At 34.4% G+C, this 24,162-nt stretch overlaps 5 protein-coding genes across 7 annotated transcripts; 2 read left to right on the top strand and 3 right to left on the bottom strand.

Moving 5' to 3' along the window:
- The first annotated feature begins 226 nt into the window (after window positions 1–226).
- LOC123913548 (homologous recombination OB-fold protein) lies at window positions 227–3,899 on the top strand. Its single transcript, XM_045964328.1, has 7 exons — window positions 227–284; window positions 882–1,169; window positions 1,301–1,425; window positions 1,513–1,614; window positions 1,712–1,777; window positions 2,004–2,073; window positions 2,229–3,899. The coding sequence occupies exons 1-7, from the start codon at window positions 227–229 to the stop codon at window positions 2,738–2,740; spliced, it is 1,221 nt and encodes a 406-aa protein (XP_045820284.1). The 3' UTR covers window positions 2,741–3,899.
- Window positions 3,900–6,253: 2,354 nt separating this feature from the next.
- LOC123917110 (eukaryotic translation initiation factor 3 subunit G-A) lies at window positions 6,254–7,743 on the bottom strand. Its single transcript, XM_045968739.1, has 2 exons — window positions 7,167–7,743; window positions 6,254–6,979 (listed from the first exon to the last, which is right to left on the bottom strand). Exons 1-2 carry the CDS (start codon window positions 7,501–7,503, stop codon window positions 6,450–6,452), a joined length of 867 nt encoding a protein of 288 aa, XP_045824695.1. The 5' UTR covers window positions 7,504–7,743; the 3' UTR covers window positions 6,254–6,449.
- Window positions 7,744–8,485: 742 nt separating this feature from the next.
- LOC123917684 (translocon at the outer membrane of chloroplasts 64) lies at window positions 8,486–15,089 on the bottom strand. Its single transcript, XM_045969472.1, has 13 exons — window positions 14,635–15,089; window positions 14,390–14,542; window positions 14,149–14,273; window positions 13,392–13,517; window positions 12,847–13,029; window positions 12,554–12,698; window positions 12,132–12,300; window positions 11,343–11,477; window positions 10,886–11,086; window positions 10,150–10,277; window positions 10,024–10,075; window positions 9,516–9,585; window positions 8,486–9,020 (listed from the first exon to the last, which is right to left on the bottom strand). The coding sequence occupies exons 1-13, from the start codon at window positions 14,877–14,879 to the stop codon at window positions 8,938–8,940; spliced, it is 1,815 nt and encodes a 604-aa protein (XP_045825428.1). The 5' UTR covers window positions 14,880–15,089; the 3' UTR covers window positions 8,486–8,937.
- Window positions 15,090–16,987: 1,898 nt separating this feature from the next.
- Window positions 16,988–22,852, top strand: LOC123913792 (ADP,ATP carrier protein ER-ANT1). Of its 3 annotated transcripts, XM_045964644.1 has the most exons (4): window positions 16,988–17,320; window positions 18,614–19,272; window positions 19,451–19,689; window positions 20,538–22,852. In XM_045964644.1, exons 1-4 carry the CDS (start codon window positions 17,110–17,112, stop codon window positions 20,560–20,562), a joined length of 1,134 nt encoding a protein of 377 aa, XP_045820600.1. In that variant the 5' UTR covers window positions 16,988–17,109; the 3' UTR covers window positions 20,563–22,852. The 3 variants fall into 3 exon arrangements, with proteins under 3 accessions (XP_045820600.1, XP_045820599.1, XP_045820601.1); XM_045964643.1 differs by lacking the exon at window positions 20,538–22,852 and having other exon boundaries at window positions 16,992–17,320; window positions 19,451–20,168; XM_045964645.1 differs by lacking the exon at window positions 20,538–22,852 and having other exon boundaries at window positions 17,183–17,320; window positions 18,606–19,272; window positions 19,451–20,168.
- LOC123913790 (tubulin beta chain-like) lies at window positions 20,479–23,019 on the bottom strand. Its single transcript, XM_045964639.1, has 3 exons — window positions 22,102–23,019; window positions 21,724–21,993; window positions 20,479–21,633 (listed from the first exon to the last, which is right to left on the bottom strand). The coding sequence occupies exons 1-3, from the start codon at window positions 22,496–22,498 to the stop codon at window positions 20,951–20,953; spliced, it is 1,350 nt and encodes a 449-aa protein (XP_045820595.1). The 5' UTR covers window positions 22,499–23,019; the 3' UTR covers window positions 20,479–20,950.
- Between the last annotated feature and the right edge of the window lie 1,143 nt (window positions 23,020–24,162).

Consider the following 24,162-nt stretch of genomic DNA (forward strand, 5'->3'; position numbering starts at 1 on the left):
GAATGTGTCATGGGATAAAATGCATACAATCTTGGGATAAAATGGTGTGTTCGAACCAAGATGGAGAGTTAGGATTCCACAATTGAGTTTTCAACACGGCAATGGCGGTGAAACAAGTGTGGAATTTCTTTACTAGATCGGATTCATTGGCGGCTAAATTTTTTATAAGCTAGATATTTTTCTTTCTTGATCATCTCTTTTTAATTCTAGCCTTGTTGGTAATAATATGAGTCATGCTCGGCGTAGCATATGGAAATCATGTCAAGTTTCGATAGATGGTTTAGGTTGGTGGTCGGTGATGGGAGTCAAATTAAAGTCATGAGTGAGCCTTGATTTAGATCGAACAAGGAACTTTGGATGAGTGTGCCACAAAACTTAGTGTGTATAATTTAATGGTTCAAGAATATATGTTTCCGAATATTAAAATAAATAAATTGGCCTCATCTTTAAACAATATTTTGTTTTTGTTTGTTTGAAGAGCAAACAGTCGTGATATTTTCTCTTCGGGCCCCCGTGTTTCTTTTATACCCCCTGAATTTCCAATTTTACCCTTGCAAAAAACTTCGGTTTATAGAAACCGAAGTTTTTTTTTGCCTTGAAAACAAATTTCGGTTTATAAAAACCGAATTTTACTCCGAATTTGTACTAAAAAAAATTCGGTTTCTGCGAACCGAAGTTTTTATCAAGGGCAAAATTGGAATATTTGGGGGTATAAAAGAAACACGGGGGCCCGAAGAGAAAACATCAACAGTCATAAGTTGAGGGCTTTAGTTAGGGATATGCGGTTCGGCCCAGCCCAGCCCAACCGAAATTAAGAAAAGCATCATTCATTTCATTCCTTCCCGCGCGAGCGTAATATTGATTTCAATTTCAATTTTTAGGGCCAAAAATGGAATTGGAACAAAACGTATCTCTTGACGACGGTGATTCTGATCTCTCCAACTTCCTCCGCCCTTGCAACCACCGCACCTCCAATTCTCCTCCTTTGATTCCCGGTCCAGCCGGTGCTGTTCAAGCCGCCATGATGCAACGTAGAACCCTAGGATCATCCAACACCCTACCCACTCAAGAATTCGTAAGGCGCGTCCTCCAAAATCCCCACGACACTGATCTCGATTTCAACTCCGATCCATGGGTTTCTGCAGTTCAATTTCTTTCATCTTCTCAAGGTTAGTTAGTTAGTTAGTTAGTTAGTTAGTTAATTAGTTAATTCCCGCCCCAATCGTGTTCAATTCAACTGCTGCTGCTGCTGCTGCTGATGTTCGTTGTCTTTTTCTTATATACATACTGGATATATTAGCATCTATTACGCATTTGAGCTCGATCAATAAGAATTTGAACGGCCAAGGAAGAGTTCCTGGAATCGTCGCTGTTATCAAATCATGCACTCCCAACGGTTTTGGCGACATGACTGTTACCCTAAAGGTGGTGTGGTAGTACTGTTCTATTCATTTCAGTTAAATTTGATTGATTTGCTGCATTGCATTTTGGTGTTAATAGTTTGAATTTCAGGATCCTACTGCCACTATTGGTGCTAGTATCCATCGCAAAGTCTTCACCAAAGTAGAATTTGGAAAGGATATAACTGTTGGTTCTGTTTTAGTTCTCCAAAAGGTCCCTTCTCTTACTTGGTTTATTTTCTTTGTTCATCAAGTTTTCTTTTGATATCTTTTTCCTTATAATAATAATAATGAACAAAACAAATACGCAGGTCGCTGTGTTTTCTCCTAATGGCTCAACTTGTTACCTAAATATAACACTGAGCAACATAGTCAAGGTATGGGGTTATTTTCTCTGTTCTGCTTACACATTTCAATCAATTTTCAACTTAATTATCTAGCTAGCAAGAAGAGACATTTTTTTCAGTATGTTTGCAAGTAAATCTTAAATCAGTTGCACTGAATGTAGTCTGTATTATTTGCTTTTCTAATTAGAATCTTAAATTGGTTGATGAATGAGTTCCATTGGCAGGTATTTATTTCGTGTGCTTATTTATTATACAGGTCTTTTCAAAGGACAGTGGACCATCAAAACACATCTCAGCGGAACTAACTACGCCTACTAGCAATGCAGGTAGATATTTAAAAAGCAGTCATAGCAGTAATATGACTCATGTTCCTTTTGATTGATAGATATTATTGCCTTCACTTGAGGAATGGAAATCGTCCCATTCAACGACTATACTGAGATCATATTGCTCATTAGTTGCCTTTATTATTTACAAACAGAAACACCTGAAAAGTCATGGGTGCAGCCAAGCAGTGCATTCTCTCTGCCACAAGAAAGAACTGAAGGAATCCTGAATAATCTTATACTTGATTCAAGGTTTAGAGAAGTAGCAGGTAATGGTAAACAAAGGGATGAAGCTTTGGTTTTAAGTAGCAGTCACTCTGTTAATGTAGTTGGTCGGAACCAAATAACTGTTTTGGATAGAGAAAACTTATCGCCGAGACAGGATGGTGCTGGACCTGTTGAAGCAACTTGTAGCGACGAGCTCGAAAGTGAGATGGAAGACCAACAAAACCATCTTAAATTGGGTGAAGGAGACAATCTGGTGGGGATTTGTCAAGCCAGTAGTTCTACAACAAACTCGGCACATATATCTGTTTCTGTTGATCAAGAAACTGGTATGGAAAATTGCTTGGAAAGGCAGAAGGAGATTGTGAATTCAAAAAGTTCAATTCCACAATGGACAGATGAACAGCTGGGTCAGCTGGACGAGCTGTTGGCATTTGACTGAGACGATAATCTCTATTTGTCGAAGCAAAATATTAGATTTTTTATTTTTATTTTTATAAGCAATGTTAGTTGTTAGTATTACAATGTTATGTTAGTTTTTTTGATAAGCAAAATATTAGATGATTGAGACATGCATAGTTTACATGTATTTCGGTGCTGCAACTTTTAGCATTTTAATGGTGTGTTTTGTAAATATCTGTCAGGTTAGTTTGGAAGCAGATTTAAAATTGAGTTTTAGGATTGTAGTTAGACATTTCAATTTTCTTGTTTCATGTTTGGAGATATAGTATACAATAAGCTTGAATCTGGACTATTTTAATGGAACTTTGTATGGATAATGCAGACTAAACAATAGAAATATTTTACTATGTATTCTCTCATGAATATCTAAAAACCTATCTTTTTCTCATTATCCTATTATTCCCATTAGAATGAATGAAAACTGTTGCATTCAGTTATACAACTCAAGATGTATTTGTTAATTTTTTATAATAATTTTTATCTTAGAACTTAACAAGTACTTTCATACAAAGCCTTCATTTTCATCAAACATGCATATTTAGAATAGAATGAAGACAACTCTACAATGAAATAACCATCAGTAACAGCAATGCCATAAACTTTTCACAGGTAGATGGTTTTTGAATACAGCAGTCATCATTGTCAAGATTTATTGCCTTTTAATAATCTGCCTTAGCTTGAAATTAATTGAATCGAACTGAGAGCATAAATCATGGCAGATATTGGTGCACAAACCCCTTTTTTATATATTTTTAGAGTAAGAGAATTAATACATGATCTATTTGAAGTTGCGACAGGTATAAGAATGATGCATAATTAAGGTTAGATAGATAAATGTTTTTATTTTTGCAATTATTTTTTTATGTTTGCAAGACTCTCTTAAGAGAAAAGTAGCAAAAGAATCAAACACTACCTGCCAAGTTCTAAGATACGTTTGACCCGATTACTGTAATACTTTGCCTTATTGCTATAGATTATGATGTTCACTGCTCCAGTATAAAATCTAATGCCTTTCTGCCATCGCTTATCTTTGTAAGTCTAGGCTTTATTTCCTTGAATAGTGTTTGATAGTAAAACTTGATACATAAAAAGGTTTAAATATGAAAATGGCCGTGCAATTATGCCTTGTTTTGATTTTAACCCCTGCAAAAAAAAAGTTTGATTTTAGTCCCTGCAAATTCTCAAAACTTTTAAAAAGGTCCCTGAATTGAATTTTTTGTTGACATATCAAATTTATGATGATTTGGCAGATGCTGACTATACTTTTATGGTGACGTGGATATTTTAATTAACATTTTCATTTAACTTTTCACATTGAAATTAATTTTTTATTTTTTATAAAAACAAAATTAGTTAAATACTAGAATTTAAATCTGCTAATAAAATTGAAAGGGAAAAATCAGTTTTCTTCGTATTCTTCAAGTTCCTTCTACATAACACCGCAACAAATTTCACAATTCAAATTCCAAAAAACATTTTCCTCCTTCAAAATCACTTTGATCCAAAACACACAAAAAAGAAAACTCCGAAAATACTGAATCAAGCTTCTTCAGTTCCATAGGTAGAAGATGATATTCAGGTACCACGAGGAGGACAATTATGGAGACCGAGGAAGAGGATAGATGAAGAACAAATATAGTGAAAATGGCGTTTTCCATTCCTTTAACTTCTATTTCTTTTATTAATTTTGTTTTTACGAAAAATAAAAAATTAATTTTAATCGTTTAATGTGAAAAGTTAAATGAAAATATTAATTAAAATATCCACATCAGCAAAAAAAGTCTACTTAGCATCTCCCAAATCATCATAAATTTGACATGTCAGAAAAAATTCAACTCAGGGACCTTTTTAAAAGTTTTGAGAATTTGCAAAGACTAAAATCAATTTTTTTTTTTGAAGGGGCTAAATTCAAAACAAAGCATAATTACAGTGATCATTTTCATATTTAAGCCTACATAAAAAGACAATTCCACCATTGTTTGACCAATCACAGTCCAGTCAGGGCATCTATGCACCCGTTCAACGCACCGGTGCATCCATGCCCCAAAGGTTCATTTTTCCATGTCAGAAGGGATTATGCACCAGTTCATGCTATGCATGCGCCAGTTCAACCTGTTAAAATTTGCAGAAACATAACACAACAGTTCTTTTTCGACGTAGAATCAATTCTAACTCATGTTTTTACGAATCCAATTACTATCTCAACATGCAGGGCTTATGTAACCTCTTAATTAATTAATCAATTTCACGGGGTTAAAAGTTAAGCCTCAAACGAAAGGACAATATAGCTTATAGGATTAACTCAATAATAAATTATACCAACAAAAAAAAAACATCAAATCTCCATTTTCATATACAAATCCAACGCAAGTGCAAATACAAACTAAGTTCAGCCATCGACAACTATTTTACACTTCCCTAACCAAAGCTCCCATCAAATAGCTGGCATACTTTAATGGAGGACATTATGATACACAATCTTTTTACAATATGCTCAAACAAGAGTAAAATTCACAGTATGGTAAGTTTTCCACTCTTTTTATTTTTCTATTTTGACGTCAAGAGTAAACATTTACGGGAAACACCAATGCAATAACATAAGAATAATAACAAAGCAATATGTACTAGTAAATAAAACTCTCCGGGTTGCAAAAACAGATAACAAACATCAACAAATATACGACAATAAATTGAACAAATAAAACACAAGAATGTTGAAACTAAGTGTAAATCGTTAGTAATCTTATATAGACTAAAACTGAGTTAAATGAAAAACATAAAAGAGGTGAGTCAAAGCTTTAAAATTTTAGATGAAAATGCAATCTTTTGGTGGTGCAAGATTTTAGCCAATTATTGTTCTGAGGGAGGCGGCAGTGGATCCAGATGAAATTGAGACCTTGTTCAGAAAGTCCTATAGTCACTATATTGTTGGTAATTGTTAAAATTCAAGTACGAATCGATATCACCGCAACATCCATATAACAAGTAGAGAATATATCAAAAGGAACTAATTCAATAAGGGGAATGAATGAACAAACAATGACAATTAAATGTCATGCAGGTGGTGTGAATGGTTAGAGCATCTCCAACCATAGAACTACTTTCGGATTCTAAAATTAAGCAGACCAACCCAAACTATGTCAGTCCTAACCTGTGTAACAGTCTTAACTCTTAAATTCTTTTTTCATATGATATGGGCAAATCTGTACGCTTTATTTAATTACACTCTGATAAAGAAACATGCAACAATCACAGCATCTCATGGTTAACTAAAATTACCAAGCAAATAACAACTATGTCAGCAAAGAGAACAAATAATAACTATCATTTGACTCAAATACATACACACACAGTAAACCAATAAGGGGAAATGTATGATTTTGAAGAAAAAAATTGACAAACATAACTAACACCTTTAGGCAGACAAATATCAAAAACATTTTCACATACATTTTTCATTGCAAGTATAAAAAGAGAAGAGTGGCAACCTGCGGACAATGTAAACAACCTCATAATACTAATTATTATCATCAATAACCAACAAGTTATATCTTGAGTAAACATATTCTTCTAAATAAAAATAATAATACACCAACACAAAGGAAGTAGATAGTTCAAAAATCAGATTACAAAAACTGATAGACCTTCAGAGAGAAAAGGAGGCAAAATTCAAAAGCACCAAATACTTGTTAGGTTGTTCTTGGGGTGGCCCATTCAACTCTCAGGATGAGATTGTCGTAGCCATATCCATTGAGTTTGTTAATAGCCCTCTGAGCATCTTCCCTGCTTACAAAGTTGACAAAGCCGAATCCCCTACTCATGCCAGTCTTTTGATCAATAGCAACATAGACCCTGCTGACAGTACCAAAAGGGCGGAACAGCTCAAGCAAATCAGGTTCCCTTGTGTCTTCTGAGAGGTTGGTTACCCGAACAGAATTCTCATCATTCCTTCGCCTCATGTCGGAACCAGTAGTCCTCTCCGCACCAGCTCTTAGGCTAGGAGGTACATATGCACCCTTACCCCCGGCAGCAGCCGCAGCAGCACCATCTGCTGCTGGAGGTTTATCAACAAAACCCTCAGCAGGTTGTGCAAGATCCTTATAGGGACACCTTGAAGTCCAATGGTCACCCTTCTTACCACAAGTCCTGCATACCATAAGAACGGCACCTTTTTGATGAGCCAGTGGGTCGATATTGCTTGAATCCTCCTTGTTGGAACCTGTAGACAGAGTAACACCAATTAATTACTAATGTTGAGATTGTTTGTTTGTTTAATATTGAAATCATTGTATTGTATTTGTAGTAGTAATTGGTTATGCCTAGCTAGCCTCAGAGATAATAATAATAATAATAATAATAATAATATAGAAAACAAAAAGAGAGAGTAATGTAATGTAATAAATAACCAATAGCTTTGGGGCGTTCGAGAAGGATCTCTTCAGTTGAGACCATAGTGAGGCGTGCACCGACATCTTCTTGAACGGCGTCGCCGAATTTAGGCCAGGAACGGCGTTCGATGGCGCGTTTGCTGACACGAGCGTTGGCGAGTTTGCGGGTGCGAGTGGTTGTTGTGATCTTAACCTTATTACCGTCATCATCGAACTTGTATTCAATAACCCTTTTGATTCCATTTTCATCAGGACCAATCACCTGACGTGGCGGTAAAAGGAAATCAAGATCCTCACCGTCGTCTTCCTCCAATTCTCCCCACCTTAGCTTCGCCGGTTCGCTTAGATGCGCCATTTCCACAAGACACAAAAAACCCTAGAAAAACAACTAGATAGATAGATAGCTGTTTCTTTGACACACACGGATAATAATAATAATAATCGAAATGAAACAGAACAGAACATGTTCTTCTGCTACTGGAATGGAAACAAATACGAGGATTGGATTTCGTATTTGGGCTTCATTATTTGGCCCATATTTACCCTTTTATGGAACAGCTTTTCTACACCCCCCACCACCCCCATTCTTCTGCACTAACTAACAAAAGAGTTCAAAGACCCGTGCATAATAATTTGATGTCTCTTAAGTCTCTAGATGTAGTGTTTAAACGGATTGATTATGTCATTAAAAAAATATTAGCAGCACAACTTGTTACTTATTTTTTCCTTTTAATCAAATGTAATTATCTTACATGTATATAAAAAAATGATAGAGTACCATGTGAACAGGGCACTGTAATTACATCTATCCATTCAAGGTCGAGGATACTATCCACACACATATCCTTTCAGTTTTTTTTTGTCCTTAAATCCCTCTATTCTTCAAATTTACAAACAAAACATTAAAAGACAAAAACCATAACATCCACAACTGCAACTTAAGTCGTTAAAAACAACTTCCTGGTGTAACCTCCCGCTCAAAACGAAAAAAAATACAAACAAATTGGCATCAAGCAAATTTTAATTAATTTAGTTTAAGAAAACAAATGGTTATCAGATAGTTTTTTTTTTAAAAAAAAAAATTCTTACATTAAAATTCATTTTCTACTGAAATAGTCTTGGGGAGAAAGTTTTGGTTATCATGTATCATGTGTGTCATGAAAAAAAGGCCAATTATTCAGCCCTCATAATACTACCAATACAGAAAGTCGTGAGCTATCATGCATAAAGACAAATTCACTTGTTTTGGGGATAATTAACTTTGATGGTAGCAACCAATAATTATTACGAAATGTTGTAGATAAAATAAATTCGTAAATTAAAATTCACCAAATATATCTATCCGTTAACATGATTTACTTTTGGATGTAGTAAATTCAGAGTACATCTTGCCTCTTAAAGTCAGTAACAAACAACAAAAAGCACTAACAAATGAAAGTACATGAGCAAAGATCCCGTGAAGTACAATGTATTTTTAAGAAGGAAAAAAAAAAAAAGCACAGATAAATCCTGAGCTATTCCCATGACCAGTTGCCTGACTTGACTGATATTACAATCCTAATATTTACCTAAGCAAAATTGAGATTCAATCTGGTTTCCAGGTATAAATTGCCGAACCACGAATGACAAAAGAATCAATATCATGCAGAAACCACGAGTCAGATCACTCCTGTATGATTATTGTAACAATAAACTCACCGATCGTCTCGGGGCATAAAAACCAGCATCATGCATCACCCAACCAAGACCAGTTATTCAGCTCTCAAATCTTGTATTCCCAATTATTTATCTACTGAAATAGTTTCCTCAACCTTTCAGCAGATAAAGCAGCCCTTTTGTTGGTTGGCTCAAGTACAACGGCATATTTAAAATCTGTATGCCAAATCTTTCATTAGTTTATGCTTTTGAAATTCTAAAATCTTCATATGATAATGAGAACACTTATGAGGAAAAAAGAATGTAAACCCTGTTAATATGCAGTTGTCTAATTTGTGACGGTAAACACAAAATTTCATCCCAAATAATTCAAACATTTGAATTTTGGACAGTCGTCCAATCATCAGCAAAACTTGATGGTTGAGTTCCCATAACAAATTTAAAGAAAGAATAAATACTAGAAGCCCACAAACAGAAATCAGCTAAATATGGGCAATGGCTAAAATTAACCCCAATAAGTGAGAGTCAAGTTAAATCTTATATTTTTTTAGATAATTTTCGAACCAGATGAACGTTACCAAAAAAGAAAAGTGTGGCTAATGGCTAATCATGCTATTAATGGCTACAGATCGGTTCTCAACTTTGAGAACCTCTTCATTTTTCTAGAAGAAATGAGAATATGTAAACAAATTTGAGAATAAAAGATCTTACCATCAATTGCTTCTTTGTAGTAGCCTAGCATCTCTCTAGCTGTACCTCTACGAAAGTAGGCCTTCACATTCTGTTTAAAACAAAAATGAAGAGAGGACGTTGCTGAAAAATGCTCACGGCTAACTCATACAAGAAAACATATAATACTCAGGTATATGAACTATTTAATTGAACTTTGTTTGAAGAGTACGTATTGAAAATAGCACGAAATATTTTTTCCCTGCATATCGATAAATCTTTCTTGGTCTCATTTCTCCTTGTTTTACAACTGAATAGTAATTCAATTATTACCAAGTCTTCGTTTTCATCACACATATATTTGGAATGATGACAATATTTTGTCATAGTCTAAAATGACAAAGCCATTATTACCAAGTCTTCATTTTCATCACACATACATATATTTGGAATGATGACAATATTTGTTTATAGTCTAAAATGACAAAGCCATCAATCAAAACAATGCCATAAACTTTCAAGGAGAAAGCTCTTTGAAGATAAAAGTCACCTTTTTGTCAAGACCTATTGCTTTTGTACAATCTGCCTCAGCTTGGAGATAACTGGATTAACAGAAAACAAATTCATTAGAGTTGCAGGAAACTCGAAGAGAAATAGTAAAAGAATGATACACTACCTGCCAAGTTCTAGGTACGCTTGAGCCCTGTTACTGTAGTATGTTGCGTTATCGCTGCAGAGTTTGATAGCTTCAGTGTAAAATCCAATGGCTTTCTGCCACTGCTTATCTTTGTAGGCTTGATTTCCCTGAACCATTAAATGATGAACCCTAAAATAGTGAGCGAGGTGAACAGGCACAAAAGGAACTGAGAATTGACTAGCAAAACTATCAGATGCATCTTAATAAAAAGGCCAACTTAAATAACAGTGGAATGTCTAAATTATAACACCTCATAAAAAGCATCAACCTACATTTGAGTGATTTGACATAGAGAAACTTATGGAAGACACAAAATGCAATATTAACCAGAATGCATGGTTTGTCCTCCAGAAAAAGTAAAAGCACACCATGATCAGAATGTTTTAGCTGCTTGCAAAGTAAATTTCTCTATGCAGGAATGGTGGGAGAACAAAAGAGAGAACATAGATGCTTGGCTTTTTTGTATATACTCGTACCAAATGAATGTTGTAACAATGCAAATCAACCGTAGCTGTAGTACACAGTCACATGAAAATTGGAAAAATAAACTCAACCCCTAATCTCAAGAGTCACGCTGAGAAGTTCATGGACTGTAAATTAAAGATAGTTACGGTTTTATAATTATAACAGTATAGGCATAAATGTAACTGGTGATTTAGAACTATAACCATGCCAGTTATACTGCACAATTGCAATAAATATATAACAGCGATACCTTTTCTTTGGCAATCTCAGCAGCTTGTTCCTTGCTGACAACATTTTTTGATGATTTACTCGTGGCAGCAATATCAGCTTGCTCTTGGAAAATTGTATACATGGCCTTTAGTGTGTCAAGCAAAAAGCGATCACCACCGTGTCGGGCTATCAAGGACACTGAAACAGGATACTTGTCATAAAATCCCAATGGTATTGTAACCTGAAAGGATAAATTAGGATAATATCAACAACAAATTTATTACAACCACAATTACCAGAGATTTTACCCATTAGGTGCATAGTGGTAAGTTAAGTTCTATCACTGATGAAAATCAAACAGAGAGCCAATGATATTTGACTGAGGAAACAAGTTTTTGTCAAATAACAAATTCTGAGGATACAGACGAACAGTCACAAATATAAACAAAAACAGATAACATTAAGCAACTTTCATGAAGGTGAAATGAAATCTTTACCTGACAGCAACCTGATATGCTAGCGATACTTAGCAGGCTCAATGCACGGCTCTGATAATCCTGAGATAGGATCTCCTTTCCACCTAGTTTTGGAGGAGGATCAACCACAGTAGGGATCACCAAAATTCCTTCGTCCTTAAGAAGGTTAAAATGTATTAAAACTCGCAACAATTATGTTTCCCTTATCAGATAGAGACTACTAAAATACAAAAACAAACACTTTACAAGAATTAGCATATTAAAAAATATTCACTTTCAAACTTGAAAGAATTTTCTGCAGGCTAGCAGTATTCTTTGATTATTCAGAGTAACTTATATATAGAAAGGTTTCTTCTAATTTAATACCAATGTACATTCACCGTAAGTTTGAAAATTTCAGCATAAATTTCAACTCTTACACAAACACGAATATTCCTCCCACAACACACTTTGCTTGTCTGTATTCTTGGTTTTTTTTTTTTGGCAAAGTCTGTATTCTTAGTTAATTTCTTATAAAGTAGGAAACACAAATTATTGGTAGTTTGTTACTCCATACAATAGAAATTAACAATGTCTCCATATAAGTTTGTTAAAATTCAGCACAGCTTTTAGCTCTCCAACAATCACATTAAAATCCACCCACTACTATTGTGAATGTGCTCTTTTGTTTTTTAAGAAAGCAAGAAGGATAAACCACTGGTAAAATATAACGTTTAAAAAATGTAGCTAAAATTGGAATGAGGCATCATGGAGATTGACTTTGAATCAAAAGGATTTAAGATTAAATAGGGAGGAGAGTAAAATGATTACCTTCAAAAGTGAATTTAAAGCAGCACGCATCTCAGTTCTAACAGATTTAGAGTTTTCAATCTCAACTTCAGATACGTCAAATTTTTCCTGCAATTGTGCTGAAACAGCTGGATGAAGATCAGGTTTTACTATGCTCATCCACTCATCATGCTTATTTCCAAATTCATGTCTGCACGTGGCAAAAAACACTATTATTCAAGGCTTCCGCAGACGGTCATAATACACAACAAGTATAAATCAAATAAACCCATAACGAGGAATACTTAATTAACAGGAGAAGTTATGACATGATAAACCCATGGATAGATCAAAACACAACAAAATTGTTGAACGTAAAACAATTCTACCAAATGACAAAAATCGCAGTTTCCATTCAAAGTTAACCATAAAAGTTGCAAATTATAATGATATTTACAACTAACCTTTGTAGAAATTGCATAATACTGGCAAGCAATTTTAACGAAGAAGATTTCAGTTCACCATTTAATTTTTGGTTGGAATATGCCTTCAAGCTGGGAACTTTAGAACTTATATAGTCCTCAAGATTTATATGCTTCAATACTTGCTCTGAAGATAATTGATATTGAATAAAAATGAACAGAATGCAATAGTAAGAACAAGCACAAGTTATCCAAAAAACAACCGCCAAAACACAAACTGAGGCAAGAGCATCCAATGCAAACGAAACTGATAAGGAGTATATTAAAGAACATACTTCCAAAAAGCTTCTCAGTGGCTTTGATCACCACTTGAGAACTCCTGTCAAGAGGAACATTTAGTTGTTGAAAACAGTCATCGGCTATAACAATTTGCCGGGGACTGCGTTGCATTAGAAATGGTGCTTGTAAAAGTATATGCCCAACTCGACGCAGTATATCAGGATCCTTTGCAAACCAACCTAAAAAGAGCATTTCAGAGGTAAGATGAGTTTGAAAACTGCAAAAAATGGTAGGAGCGCAAAATTCGTTTATAAAAGAAAAGGAGTGGCAGCAACTGTATGAAGAAAGTTTAAACAAATCGGCTGTAAGAAAACATCTGCTTAATCCTCTTGTTGGTGTGGATTAGCTTATTTTATCATTTTGTGTTCAAATATTCATAATCAAAATATTATCAAAGAAAGCATCTAAAGAAGTCCCTAAAAAGTAATCAAATCCAAAGTTGACCTGATTTTTATACCATGCAAATATACTAATCATTCAGAATAAATAAAGCAGCCACCTAAATCAAACCAGAAAAATTGATTGAATCAATCATACATACCAACAGTGTCCAGACTTGTTGAAATGGGTATGATTCCCACATGAGAAACAGCACCATGTGAGGGTCGAAATCCAAGTATCCCACAGAATCCAGCAGGTACTCTGACCCCTCCAGAAGTATCAACGCCTATAATGCACAATGATGCAATCATATCAGACACATAGTCACAAGTCAGCATATTAGTGACATCTAACCAGAAAATAATATTTGTCCAGGCACAACATGTAATTTCATATTTTGACTACCTTATTCTAAAGAAATAAATATTGTGCAGCATCCCAAGACAGCTTTTGAAAACCTATTTCCCAAAATCAATTCATTAAACATTTAAATTTAAATGTCTGGATTTTAAAATACATTCTAAACATTTGAGTTATACAACCAACAACAAAAGTGTTTTCCAACTAGGTAGTGTCAACAACACAGATTGAACGACGTCATAATATGTCATCAAGAATCATGTCTGATGATAGATCATTTTAATCTAAATTTCTCTTCATGGTTCAGGTTATATAGTTTTTGTTGGTGTGACTTTATCTCTAATTATTGGATTAGCCTCCATATTTGTCTTCTCTACCAAGTTGTGTACACTAAGAGGTATCATTCATGACTTTGTATGTAATAGTTTGATTCCTAGATATAATCTTATCTTATTTTGTAAGACCGCTGATCCAACATATTCTAACTTGCTACCAACCATTTGTATGATGGAGTATAGATACTTGAACAGAAAATTGAGAGTAAATGAGAAGCTGACCCAAGGAGAAATCAACAAAATTAGCAGCAACAGCGACGGCAGCGCCACTAGAGGAACCGCCGGGTACACGAGCAGGGACAGCGGGATTGGTAGGTGTTCCAAAATGCTTATTTTGGCCACTGATGCTGAAAAAATGAATGACAAGCAATTATTATTATTATTACAATTTTGTTTGTGATGATGATAAAATAGAAGGAAAGTGAGTAAACCCTAGGTAGGGTTTATATATATATATATATACCCATAAGCGAAGTTGTCAATAACGGTAGTTCCAATACAGGTTGCACCGGATTGAATAAGAGTAGAAACAGCTGGAGATGTAGAAGAAGCAGGTTCGTGCGTCCTAGCCCACTCCGGATGACCAAACGTCGACACATGTCCCTCTACGTCAAATCTGTATTGTTGATTGATTGATTATAATTGAGAATAATAATAATTCATTCAAAGAAACAAATAATAATAAGAAAGAAAGATATATTTACTTACAAGTCGGAAATTGCAAAAGTGAGGGATGTGAGTGGATGAGGTGCTTTGGGAGGAGCAGGAGGTGGAGGAGGAAGCAACTGAAGCTTTTGAATGAAAGCGCCGAAATCCTCTTTGATAGATTGTTTAAGCTTTCTTGTTAATAAATAAATTCCTCCTGCTAAACCCAGACCCAATACAACCCATATATTGTGATGATGAGGAGATTGAGAACCCATTGATTTTGATGATTTTGATTTTGAATTCATTCACTCACTCACTCACTACTTGTGTGTTGTGATTATTATTATTAGTCTTAACTCGTAAGTAGAATAGAATAGAACTAATAACAACAACAACAACTCGGCCCTCAATCCTCTCCTCCTCACCCGCCGCCTCAACTTCTTCTCTCTATCTATAGTCTATCTAATCTCTACTCTATCTCCTTCTAAAAAACCTTCCAGTTTTTATTATATTATTTTAATATAAAAAAACAAATAAATACATTCATCGGATTTTTTTCTCGAGAAAATAATTTTTTTTTTTATGATTTATAATTAGAGGTGAAAATAGATCGGACCGATCTACAGAGATTTATGGCCTAACCTACATAGATTCATGTCAAGTTAAACTTAATTTTTTAAGAATACTTTATAAGTATATTTAGCTAAAAAAAGTCTTTGAGGCCTATTAGGCCGATCCATTTAAATTAATTTAAATAATTTGTTTACTACACTTATTATTTATATATTAAAATTTATAGTTTGATTAAATTAAAAAACTATCAAGTTTAAGTTTATATATATATACACTCTACGTCCCATAATATAGGCAAAAAAAATATTTTCACACTTATTAAGAAAAGTAAAATATGATAATTTTAAGTTTGACTTTTTGTGTGTTTGTTGAAATAAGTTTCATGGAAATATGTAAAAACTTGGTTATTGATTATGGGGAAAAGAAGAGAGAGAGTAAATTAAGTAAAAGTTTATCTTAAAAATAATAAAAGTTAGTTTTTTTTGCTTATAATTTGGGACATGAAAAAGTGATTTTTTTTGCTTATAATATGGGACGGAGGGAGTATATACTATTATAAACTATAATTAAAATATGATGAAATATATAATCAATTTCTCTAAAATATCATGTTAAATACTAAAAGGAACATTGATTTATTAGTTCATAAGTATATTTTAAAATAAATATAATTATTTATTTAAATATATTCTTATGAAATAAACTTTTAAACAGACTAACATGTCACATCAGACTTTCAGAAGGTCAGTCTCAGGCTTAAAAATTAAGCCTATGATAAGCCACAAGCCAAATTCAGACCTTCGATTTTTTGACAAGTCAGACTCAGACTTGACAAAGCCTAGCTCGGTCTAGCATATTCTCACCTCTATATACAATGAGCTGGTGATCGAATCCATGACCTATATCATAATTTTCAAACTCCTCAACATTAGACTAATTGTATCCTTGATAGCTACATAAACTAATTTCTCTAGCCCTGTGAGATCAAGATAGACAGTAAATTATTCCCAACAATTTTAAAGTTGTCTGAAACACCAATAACCGAACTCAAAATCTTAGTTATTAATTTTTATAAAACTTTGTCATTTCATTTAAGTAGTATTTGATATTTTTATTTAATTTTTTTTTGGGATTTAGTCTTATTTAAATTTTAGTTACTAGTGTTTGTCATCATTTTTTCAAAACGAAAGTGTTTGTGTATGTATTTTCCACTCTGATATCCTAATTTTTTTTAAGACAATTCAAATTGTTAGACTCAGTTTCGAATTCGAACTTTGCTGTATTTGTGGAGATAAATAAATATAAATATTTTTATAAAACTTTTGGATTGAAATATTATCCCATCCTAAATTTTAGTTTAGGAATACAAAATTTAGAGTTCAATTTGGCAAGAATAAGTGTAATGTTTGAGGTTTGAATATGATTTCTTTGCATAAATTGTCATGTTCCTACTAATCGAGTTATGCCATGAGTATAAATTTATTATTATTATTATTTTTTTACGAAACAAGTATAAATTTATTAATGTTAATATATCTTTCATATATTATTATTAAATTGATTTTTATATGCTCAAATTTCATTTTTAATTTATCAATGCTAACTAATAGTAATACCGCTAAATAACAAAAGAGTGGTGTTATTTTTACAACAAAAAATTGACAATTTTTTAGACAACCATTTTTTTCTTCCTTTTTCAACAAAAACAATAAAGTGAGAGGGGAGAGAGGACAGATATAATGAGAGCGTGAGATAATTGTCAAAATCAAATAACTAAATATTTTTTCTGGACATTATTATAAAAAAAATTTACTTTTTAGATTGATGAAAAAAAATGATTTTCCAAAACTTATTTAACACTTTGTTTTTTTCCTTAACATAACCCTCGGAATTTTTGTGACGCAAAAGATCCCTAGGAATTCCTTCTTTCTTCATTGTCAAACTTTTTCCATCCTCTCGCCAATGCAATCCAATCATATCACGGTAAGTATCCCCTCCGTCAAACCCACTCCCACCGGCGAATCCTCCTCCGTCAAACCCACTCTCCTCCTCCGTCAAACCCACTCCCACCGGCGAATCCACCTCGTCCTCCGTCGCACAACCACTCACCATGACGACAATCCAATCAGCTTAAATCGCAAAATCAGCTTAAATCGCAAAATCAGCTTAATCGGTGAGTGAATCTAATAATCTAATGTTGATTTCTGTTGAATAACTTGTTGAATCTGTTGAATAGTTCTATAATTAAGTAGTTCTTGTGTATTGCTATTGTTCTGAGATGCAGCAAAATAGAAAAGGTATATGAACTTGATGGTAAATAACCATAGATGATGCATTCTTCTGCTGCTGCAATTACTGTTTCTGATCATTATAGTTTATATGCGATGATTTCCCTTAGAAGCCTTTAAATGGACTTACACTCAAGTAGGTGATTTTTCGTGCTCAATATACAATCAGTTTGTGTTCTGCCATTGTGTGCATTTATGTCTAAAGGTTCTCATTCCTATAATTAATCTAAAGGTGTCTTGAATCTGTTGAATAGCTTATTGAATAATCTGTTGATAATCCGTTGAATAACTTGTTGAATCTGTTGAATAATATATTCATTAGATTATTAGCTTATTGAATAATATATTCATTATATTCATTAGCTTATTATGATTGTCTATTTGACAGTGTTGAAATGAATACTCATGGCGCTTCCGAGACATCTGAATAATATATTCATTATATTTATTAGCTTATTGAATAATATATTCTTCTTCTTTGTTAAATTTCACATCATTCTTCTTACTTCTTCTTTAGCTGTTTTGCCTCATTGCTTTTTCTCTTGCTTTTCTTGCACTACTACTTTCTCTTTCTTTTGCAACTTTCCAACACTCTCTCTGCTCTGTTATGCCTTGTGTGAGAAACAACTAAACAAATGGGAGAGAAAGTAATATATATGCGACCCACACACTAATTCATGACAACGCCTATGAAGAAGTATAAACTTTTTTCTTAAAAAAATCAGTTTTAAAATTAATTTGAGTAAAAAAAAAAAGTTTTAAAATTGGTTTGAGTAAAAAAACCGGTTTAAAATTTGTTTGAGTAAAAAAAACCGGTTTAAAATTGGTTCAAGTGAATAATCCGATTTTTATTACAAACCGGTTATGAATTGGTTTCAAACTGGTTATGAACCATATCCAAATTGGTTTTATAAAATAACCGGTTTGTCATGAAATGGTTTTGGATCTAAACCAAAACCAAAAATTAGGTGTGGTGTGGTGTGGTTTCCAAACCATGCACACCCCTATATGTACTCTTCCTTTCCTCTCAATTAATACTATTTCTGATTTCTGATATCGTGATTCGTGATGATGATGATGGTTTCTGTTTAGATGAATTCATCTGTGTTAAAACGTAGTATTCTATAGTATTGTTTAATCAACGTTTTATTACTTACATCTATCTATCAGGAATTCAGGATTAGCGATACGAGAAACAAACAAACAAAAAATGGTAAAATCACCTGATCAATATGATAGATTTTCAAAGGACTTTTTAATGGGAGGTGCAGCAGCAATCATATCCAAGACTGCAGTGGCACCCATTGAGAGAGTCAAACTTTTATTACAAAACCAAACTGAAATGATTAAAAGAGGACACCTCAAAACACCATACCTGGGTCTCTCTAATACCTTTAAGAGGGTCTTTCGAGAAGAGGGTCTCATTGCCTTTTGGAGAGGTCATCAGGCCAATGTTATAAGATATTTCCCCACACAGGCTTTCAATTTTGCATTCAAAGGTTACTTCAAAACCATCTTTGGATATTCCAAAGACAAACACGGCTACTTTATGTGCTTTGCTGGAAATGTCGCTTCAGGCAGTGCTGCTGGAGCTACTACTTCACTGCTTTTGTACCATTTGGACTACGCACGTACTAGGTTGGCCACTGATCTTACTGCTCACCGTCACTTTAAAGGAGGACTAATTGACGTTTATCGTAAAACCTTATCCACAGATGGAATTGCCGGCTTGTACAGAGGATTTGGGGTTTCAATATTGGGGATCACCTTGTATCGAGGGATGTACTTTGGGATCTATGACACCATGAAGCCTATTGTTTTAGTTGGGCCTTTTGAGGTAAGCAATCGTTCATACATTTATAATTATTATAATTATAATAGAGATCTATCTTTTTACTGCCAATGGGAAAATCTGGTTAATAGTCGAGCACTTTGATGAATTCAGATAAGAGCATTGGTTCTGTTCATTTATACCTTTGCATTAGAATGTGAGTCTTATGATTTATTTTCTGCAGGGGAACTTCTTTGCTAGTTTCTTGTTAGGTTGGAGCATTACAACCGTATCCGGTGTCTGTGCATACCCTTTTGACACATTGCGCCGGCGTATGATGCTAACCTCCGGACACCAGAACAAGTATTATAGTGCAATGCATGCGTTCCGTGAGATTGTTGGACAAGAGGGTTTCTTAGCTCTATTTCGAGGAGTCACTGCAAATATGCTTCTTGGAATGGCAGGAGCTGGGGTGCTTGCTGGGTACGATCTGCTAAACCGTATCTCATCTAGACAAAATCACTGTAATGAAACGAATCAAAGAGTTCTAAAATAAATAACTGAATCATGGTGGAATTTTCAAGGGAGAAATGAATTTTTGGACCTAAAAAGCATAGTTATCATTTAGAAAATAGAATGAGTATTATGGCTCTTCATTTCAAAAGTTTGGTCTAAAGAAGCACAAACAACAAACATACTTTTGGATGTGATAGCAGCCAAAGGTATTTGCTCTATGAAAACTGAACTTGAGCCAGACCTTTGAACACGATAAACCTGATTTTAGGTCCTTAGATTTCATTCTCCCTTTTGTTAATATGATAGCCAATTTGTTAAAAGTTTATAGAGTTTTGTGCCTTATTGATACACAACGATATGCAACTGAAACATATTTAAGACTGCAAATGCAGTTAACTTGTCTGTTCCAGTGAATGCTGTTCATATGAGGTTTTTAATTTACAACATTCATGGCCAGATTTCAATTATTTAGTTATTACATGCAGATACTATATCTAGAATTTGAATAGCATGACATCTCATATTAGGATTTGAGGTAGTTTCATCTGCTTTCCTTTTTTGATATTGTACTCAATTTGACATGCCACTTTACTTTTAGAGGAAACTCCAACTTACTGAGGTCCGCAAATTATAACTTTTTTTTTTGTTGCAAGATTGTAAATTAGAACATACATGAAAACTTTTTCAACGTTAATTAAATTTGCCATATGAAATGACATGGTTATTATGTGTATTATTATTCTTGTAAGAAAGAAGTTAACAAAAGGACTGATATATTTTTAAATTTATGAATCATGCTGCAAACACTTGAACAGAATAAACTACTGCTGGATTATGTAATTAGTCCACAGTACATGTTGAACTAAAGTCTAAAACAAATGAGCTTCTTTTTCCATCCCAAATATATTTCAAAAGTACACTTCCAGAAAAACACAGTTTTTTGCCCAAAACACAGTTTGTATTCTTCCCGACAGGGTGTGATTTTTAGAAACACGGGGAAGATAAAAGTAGCTCTCAAAACAGATACCAAAAACAAGCCAAGAAGGAAACTAAATATCCCAATCCAGTACAACAAATCTAGTACTAAAACAAGTAGAACCACCACCAGCTACAACCACAACAAACCACAAACTTGACCATACATTTAGAAAACCAAAGAACTTGAATAGATTATTATCCAAAAAAAACATTCCTTGCATTGTGCGTTCAAGTCTGTAGAAGATCATCTTCAAATTTGATCACCCTCTTCTTCTTCTTCTTCTTGGTAATCATCGCCATCATCGTCAACAGGGGCATCTTGGTATTGTTGATATTCCGCTACAAGGTCATTCATATTGCTTTCTGCTTCAGTAAATTCCATCTCATCCATTCCTTCTCCAGTATACCAATGCAAGAAAGCTTTCCTTCTGAACATGGCAGAGAACTGTTCACTCACTCTCCTAAACATCTGTTGTATAGATGTGGAATTACCAACAAAAGTCGAGGCCATGGAAAGGCCTGTCGGCGGGACATCACAGACGCTGGACTTAACATTATTGGGAATCCACTCAACAAAGTAAGAAGAGTTCTTGTTCTGGACATTCAGCACCTGTTCATCGACTTCTTTTGTGCTCATTTTCCCTCTGAATACCGCTGAGGCTGTTAAATAACGGCCATGGCGTGGATCTGCCGCACACATCATGTTCTTGGCATCCCACATTTGTTGTGTAAGTTCTGGCACAGTAAGTGCACGGTAATTTTGCGATCCTCGAGATGTCAAAGGAGCAAAACCCACCATGAAGAAGTGAAGTCGTGGAAACGGAATCAAGTTCACTGCTAGCTTCCGTAGGTCTGAATTCAGCTGACCCGGGAATCTTAAGCAACAAGTTACTCCACTCATTGTTGCTGATATCAAATGATTCAAATCTCCAACTGGAAACAAATTAATTTGGTAAATCATATTGAAGAATAAAAAGAGTTCATATATAATATAGCATGAGGTTCTCATTTAATTATACTTACAACTTGGTGTGGTGAGTTTCAGAGTTCTGAAGCAGATGTCATAGAGTGCTTCATTATCAAGGACCATACACTCATCGGCATTCTCCACCAATTGGTGAACAGAAAGTGTTGCATTGTAAGGTTCAACAACAGTGTCTGACACCTTTGGTGAAGGAAAGACAGAGAAAGTGAGCATCATTCGATCAGGATATTCCTCTCTGATCTTTGAAATGAGCAAGGTTCCCATTCCAGAACCTGTTCCTCCTCCCAAGGAGTGGCACACTTGAAATCCTATATTTACCAATCACAAAAACCAACATCTTTTGTTAAAATTTGAATATTCTTTTAAATTTTAATGAAATAGTAGAGTATTGTGTTCATCCAAAGATGTTTGGTTACCTTGCAAGCAATCACAATTCTCAACTTCCTTCCTGACAACATCAAGGACAAAGTCAATGAGCTCAGCACCCTCAGTGTAATGACCCTTGGCGAAATTGTTTCCAGCACCGGATTGGCCGTATACAAAGTTGTCAGGACGAAAGATCTGTCCATAAGGACCGGTCCGGACGGCATCCATGGTGCCAGGCTCAAGGTCCATTAGCACTGCTCGAGGCACGTATCGACCGCTGGATCCCTCGTTGTAATAAACATTCACTCTTTCGAGTTGTTGAAGTTTGGAGTTCCCTATGTATTGTCCTATGGGGTCAATCCCGTGCTCATCGCACACCGCTTCCCAGAACTTCGTTCCTATTTGGTTTCCACACTGTCCTCCTTGAATATGAAGAATCTCACGCATTTTCAGCACTAACTTAGCAGAGGCAAAATGGAAACCAAACGCTTTTTCAACTGTCAACTACTCTCCCTCTGGCTTGGACATGGAAGAAGCAAAGGTTGGTTTGATTGCATATTTATAGTGGAGGATGAGGATGAGATCACACGGTGGAGGATTGCTGCAAGATGGAATGAAGCAAAGGCTGAGTTGAATGAATGAATGACTGCCACCTGTAAGTATCTGCTTGCAACACCGCCGGCCTTTCTACACTGCTAAAAAACACCAATTCTCATAACTTTATTTTATAATATAGTATGTGCAAACATCACTGACTTCAAAATCACTTGATAATAAGTTATTATTAAGTTTATTTTTCGATTTTCTCTTGTAACATATTTTCTTTCCTTTGTTTTTTGTTTATGTATATAATAATAACATCATCATCTCTTTTGACAATACCAAGGGTGATGCCACTTGGAAGGCCTAAACGGCGTTTCTCTTGTCCATTCATTCCAAGGTGACTAATAATTATAATACTACCGACTATTAGGAAATATTGATGGAAGAGTTAAAAAGAAAGGGATGGTGAGAGGAAACTGGATTTTGGTGGGGGTTTGGGAATGCTAATTGTAGTTAAGAGTTAGGGGGAGAAAAGCTTGAACTATTCCACGTTCGATTCACAGATAACGCCAGAAATAATAATAGTAATAATAATTAACAAAAAAATAATCATATCATTGATTGTTTGAAGTTTGAACAAGCCTATATATTAAAAAAAGATGTTATAAAAAATGTCATACATAATTTCTTGAAGGATTAACACTTGCGAGGACACAAACATAAAAATGGGTGAGGGTAAAAATATCTCTTTTAACATAAGTAGGTTAAATACAACACGCTACACCATTGCATGAGAGGAATTAAGGTAAGTCCTAATCTTCCTATGGAAATGGTAAGATGAAATTCCAGACTAGGATCTTGCTCATCCATTTGAATTAGACCTGTTTCCAAGAATACCATGGGTGCCCATGAAGGAGCGGAGATACTTCGAAAGCAATCATGCAAAAGATAAAACAGCAAGAACATGGAAAAACAACACACACGAAAATTGTTTACCTAGTTCGGTCCAAAAATGACCTAAGTGTGCGGGAGAGAGCAACCCTCCATTCCACTAATCAAATAGAGTAAATGTTTACAAAAAAATTCCAAAGGGTTACAAGAATTGGCCTTTAAATCCTAACTCTACCCTTATTATGAATTTCTTTTCGTGACCAAGAGAGCCAATTTAATCTAATGTTTCCCGAGGTGATGATTCAATCTCAACCCTTGTATTTATTGCCAAGAGAATTCTTTATAATCCCTTAGTTTGTGTGTTGGCTTCAAAAACCTCAAACCTTTATTTTGAAACAACAACTAATTTGACACCAAATGTTACGTCTCTCAATAATATTTTAACCGATATAAATTTTATATAATCCACCGTTGGATTGAAAGTTTATATCATAGAAATCATTTATGTAAAACTTCAGACATATCCAAAATTATTTAATATGTTATTAAGATACATCATACTAAAGGACGAAACCAAGAATATGCAACAAGTATTGCGCCGGGCGCCATAGACATTGTGCATCCAGAGTTAATTGACTTTTGGAACTTTGAGATTTCAAAATATTAAAATAAAGGAT

Source organism: Trifolium pratense, linkage group LG3, assembly GCF_020283565.1.
Source record: "Trifolium pratense cultivar HEN17-A07 linkage group LG3, ARS_RC_1.1, whole genome shotgun sequence".
NCBI lineage: Eukaryota > Viridiplantae > Streptophyta > Magnoliopsida > Fabales > Fabaceae > Trifolium > Trifolium pratense.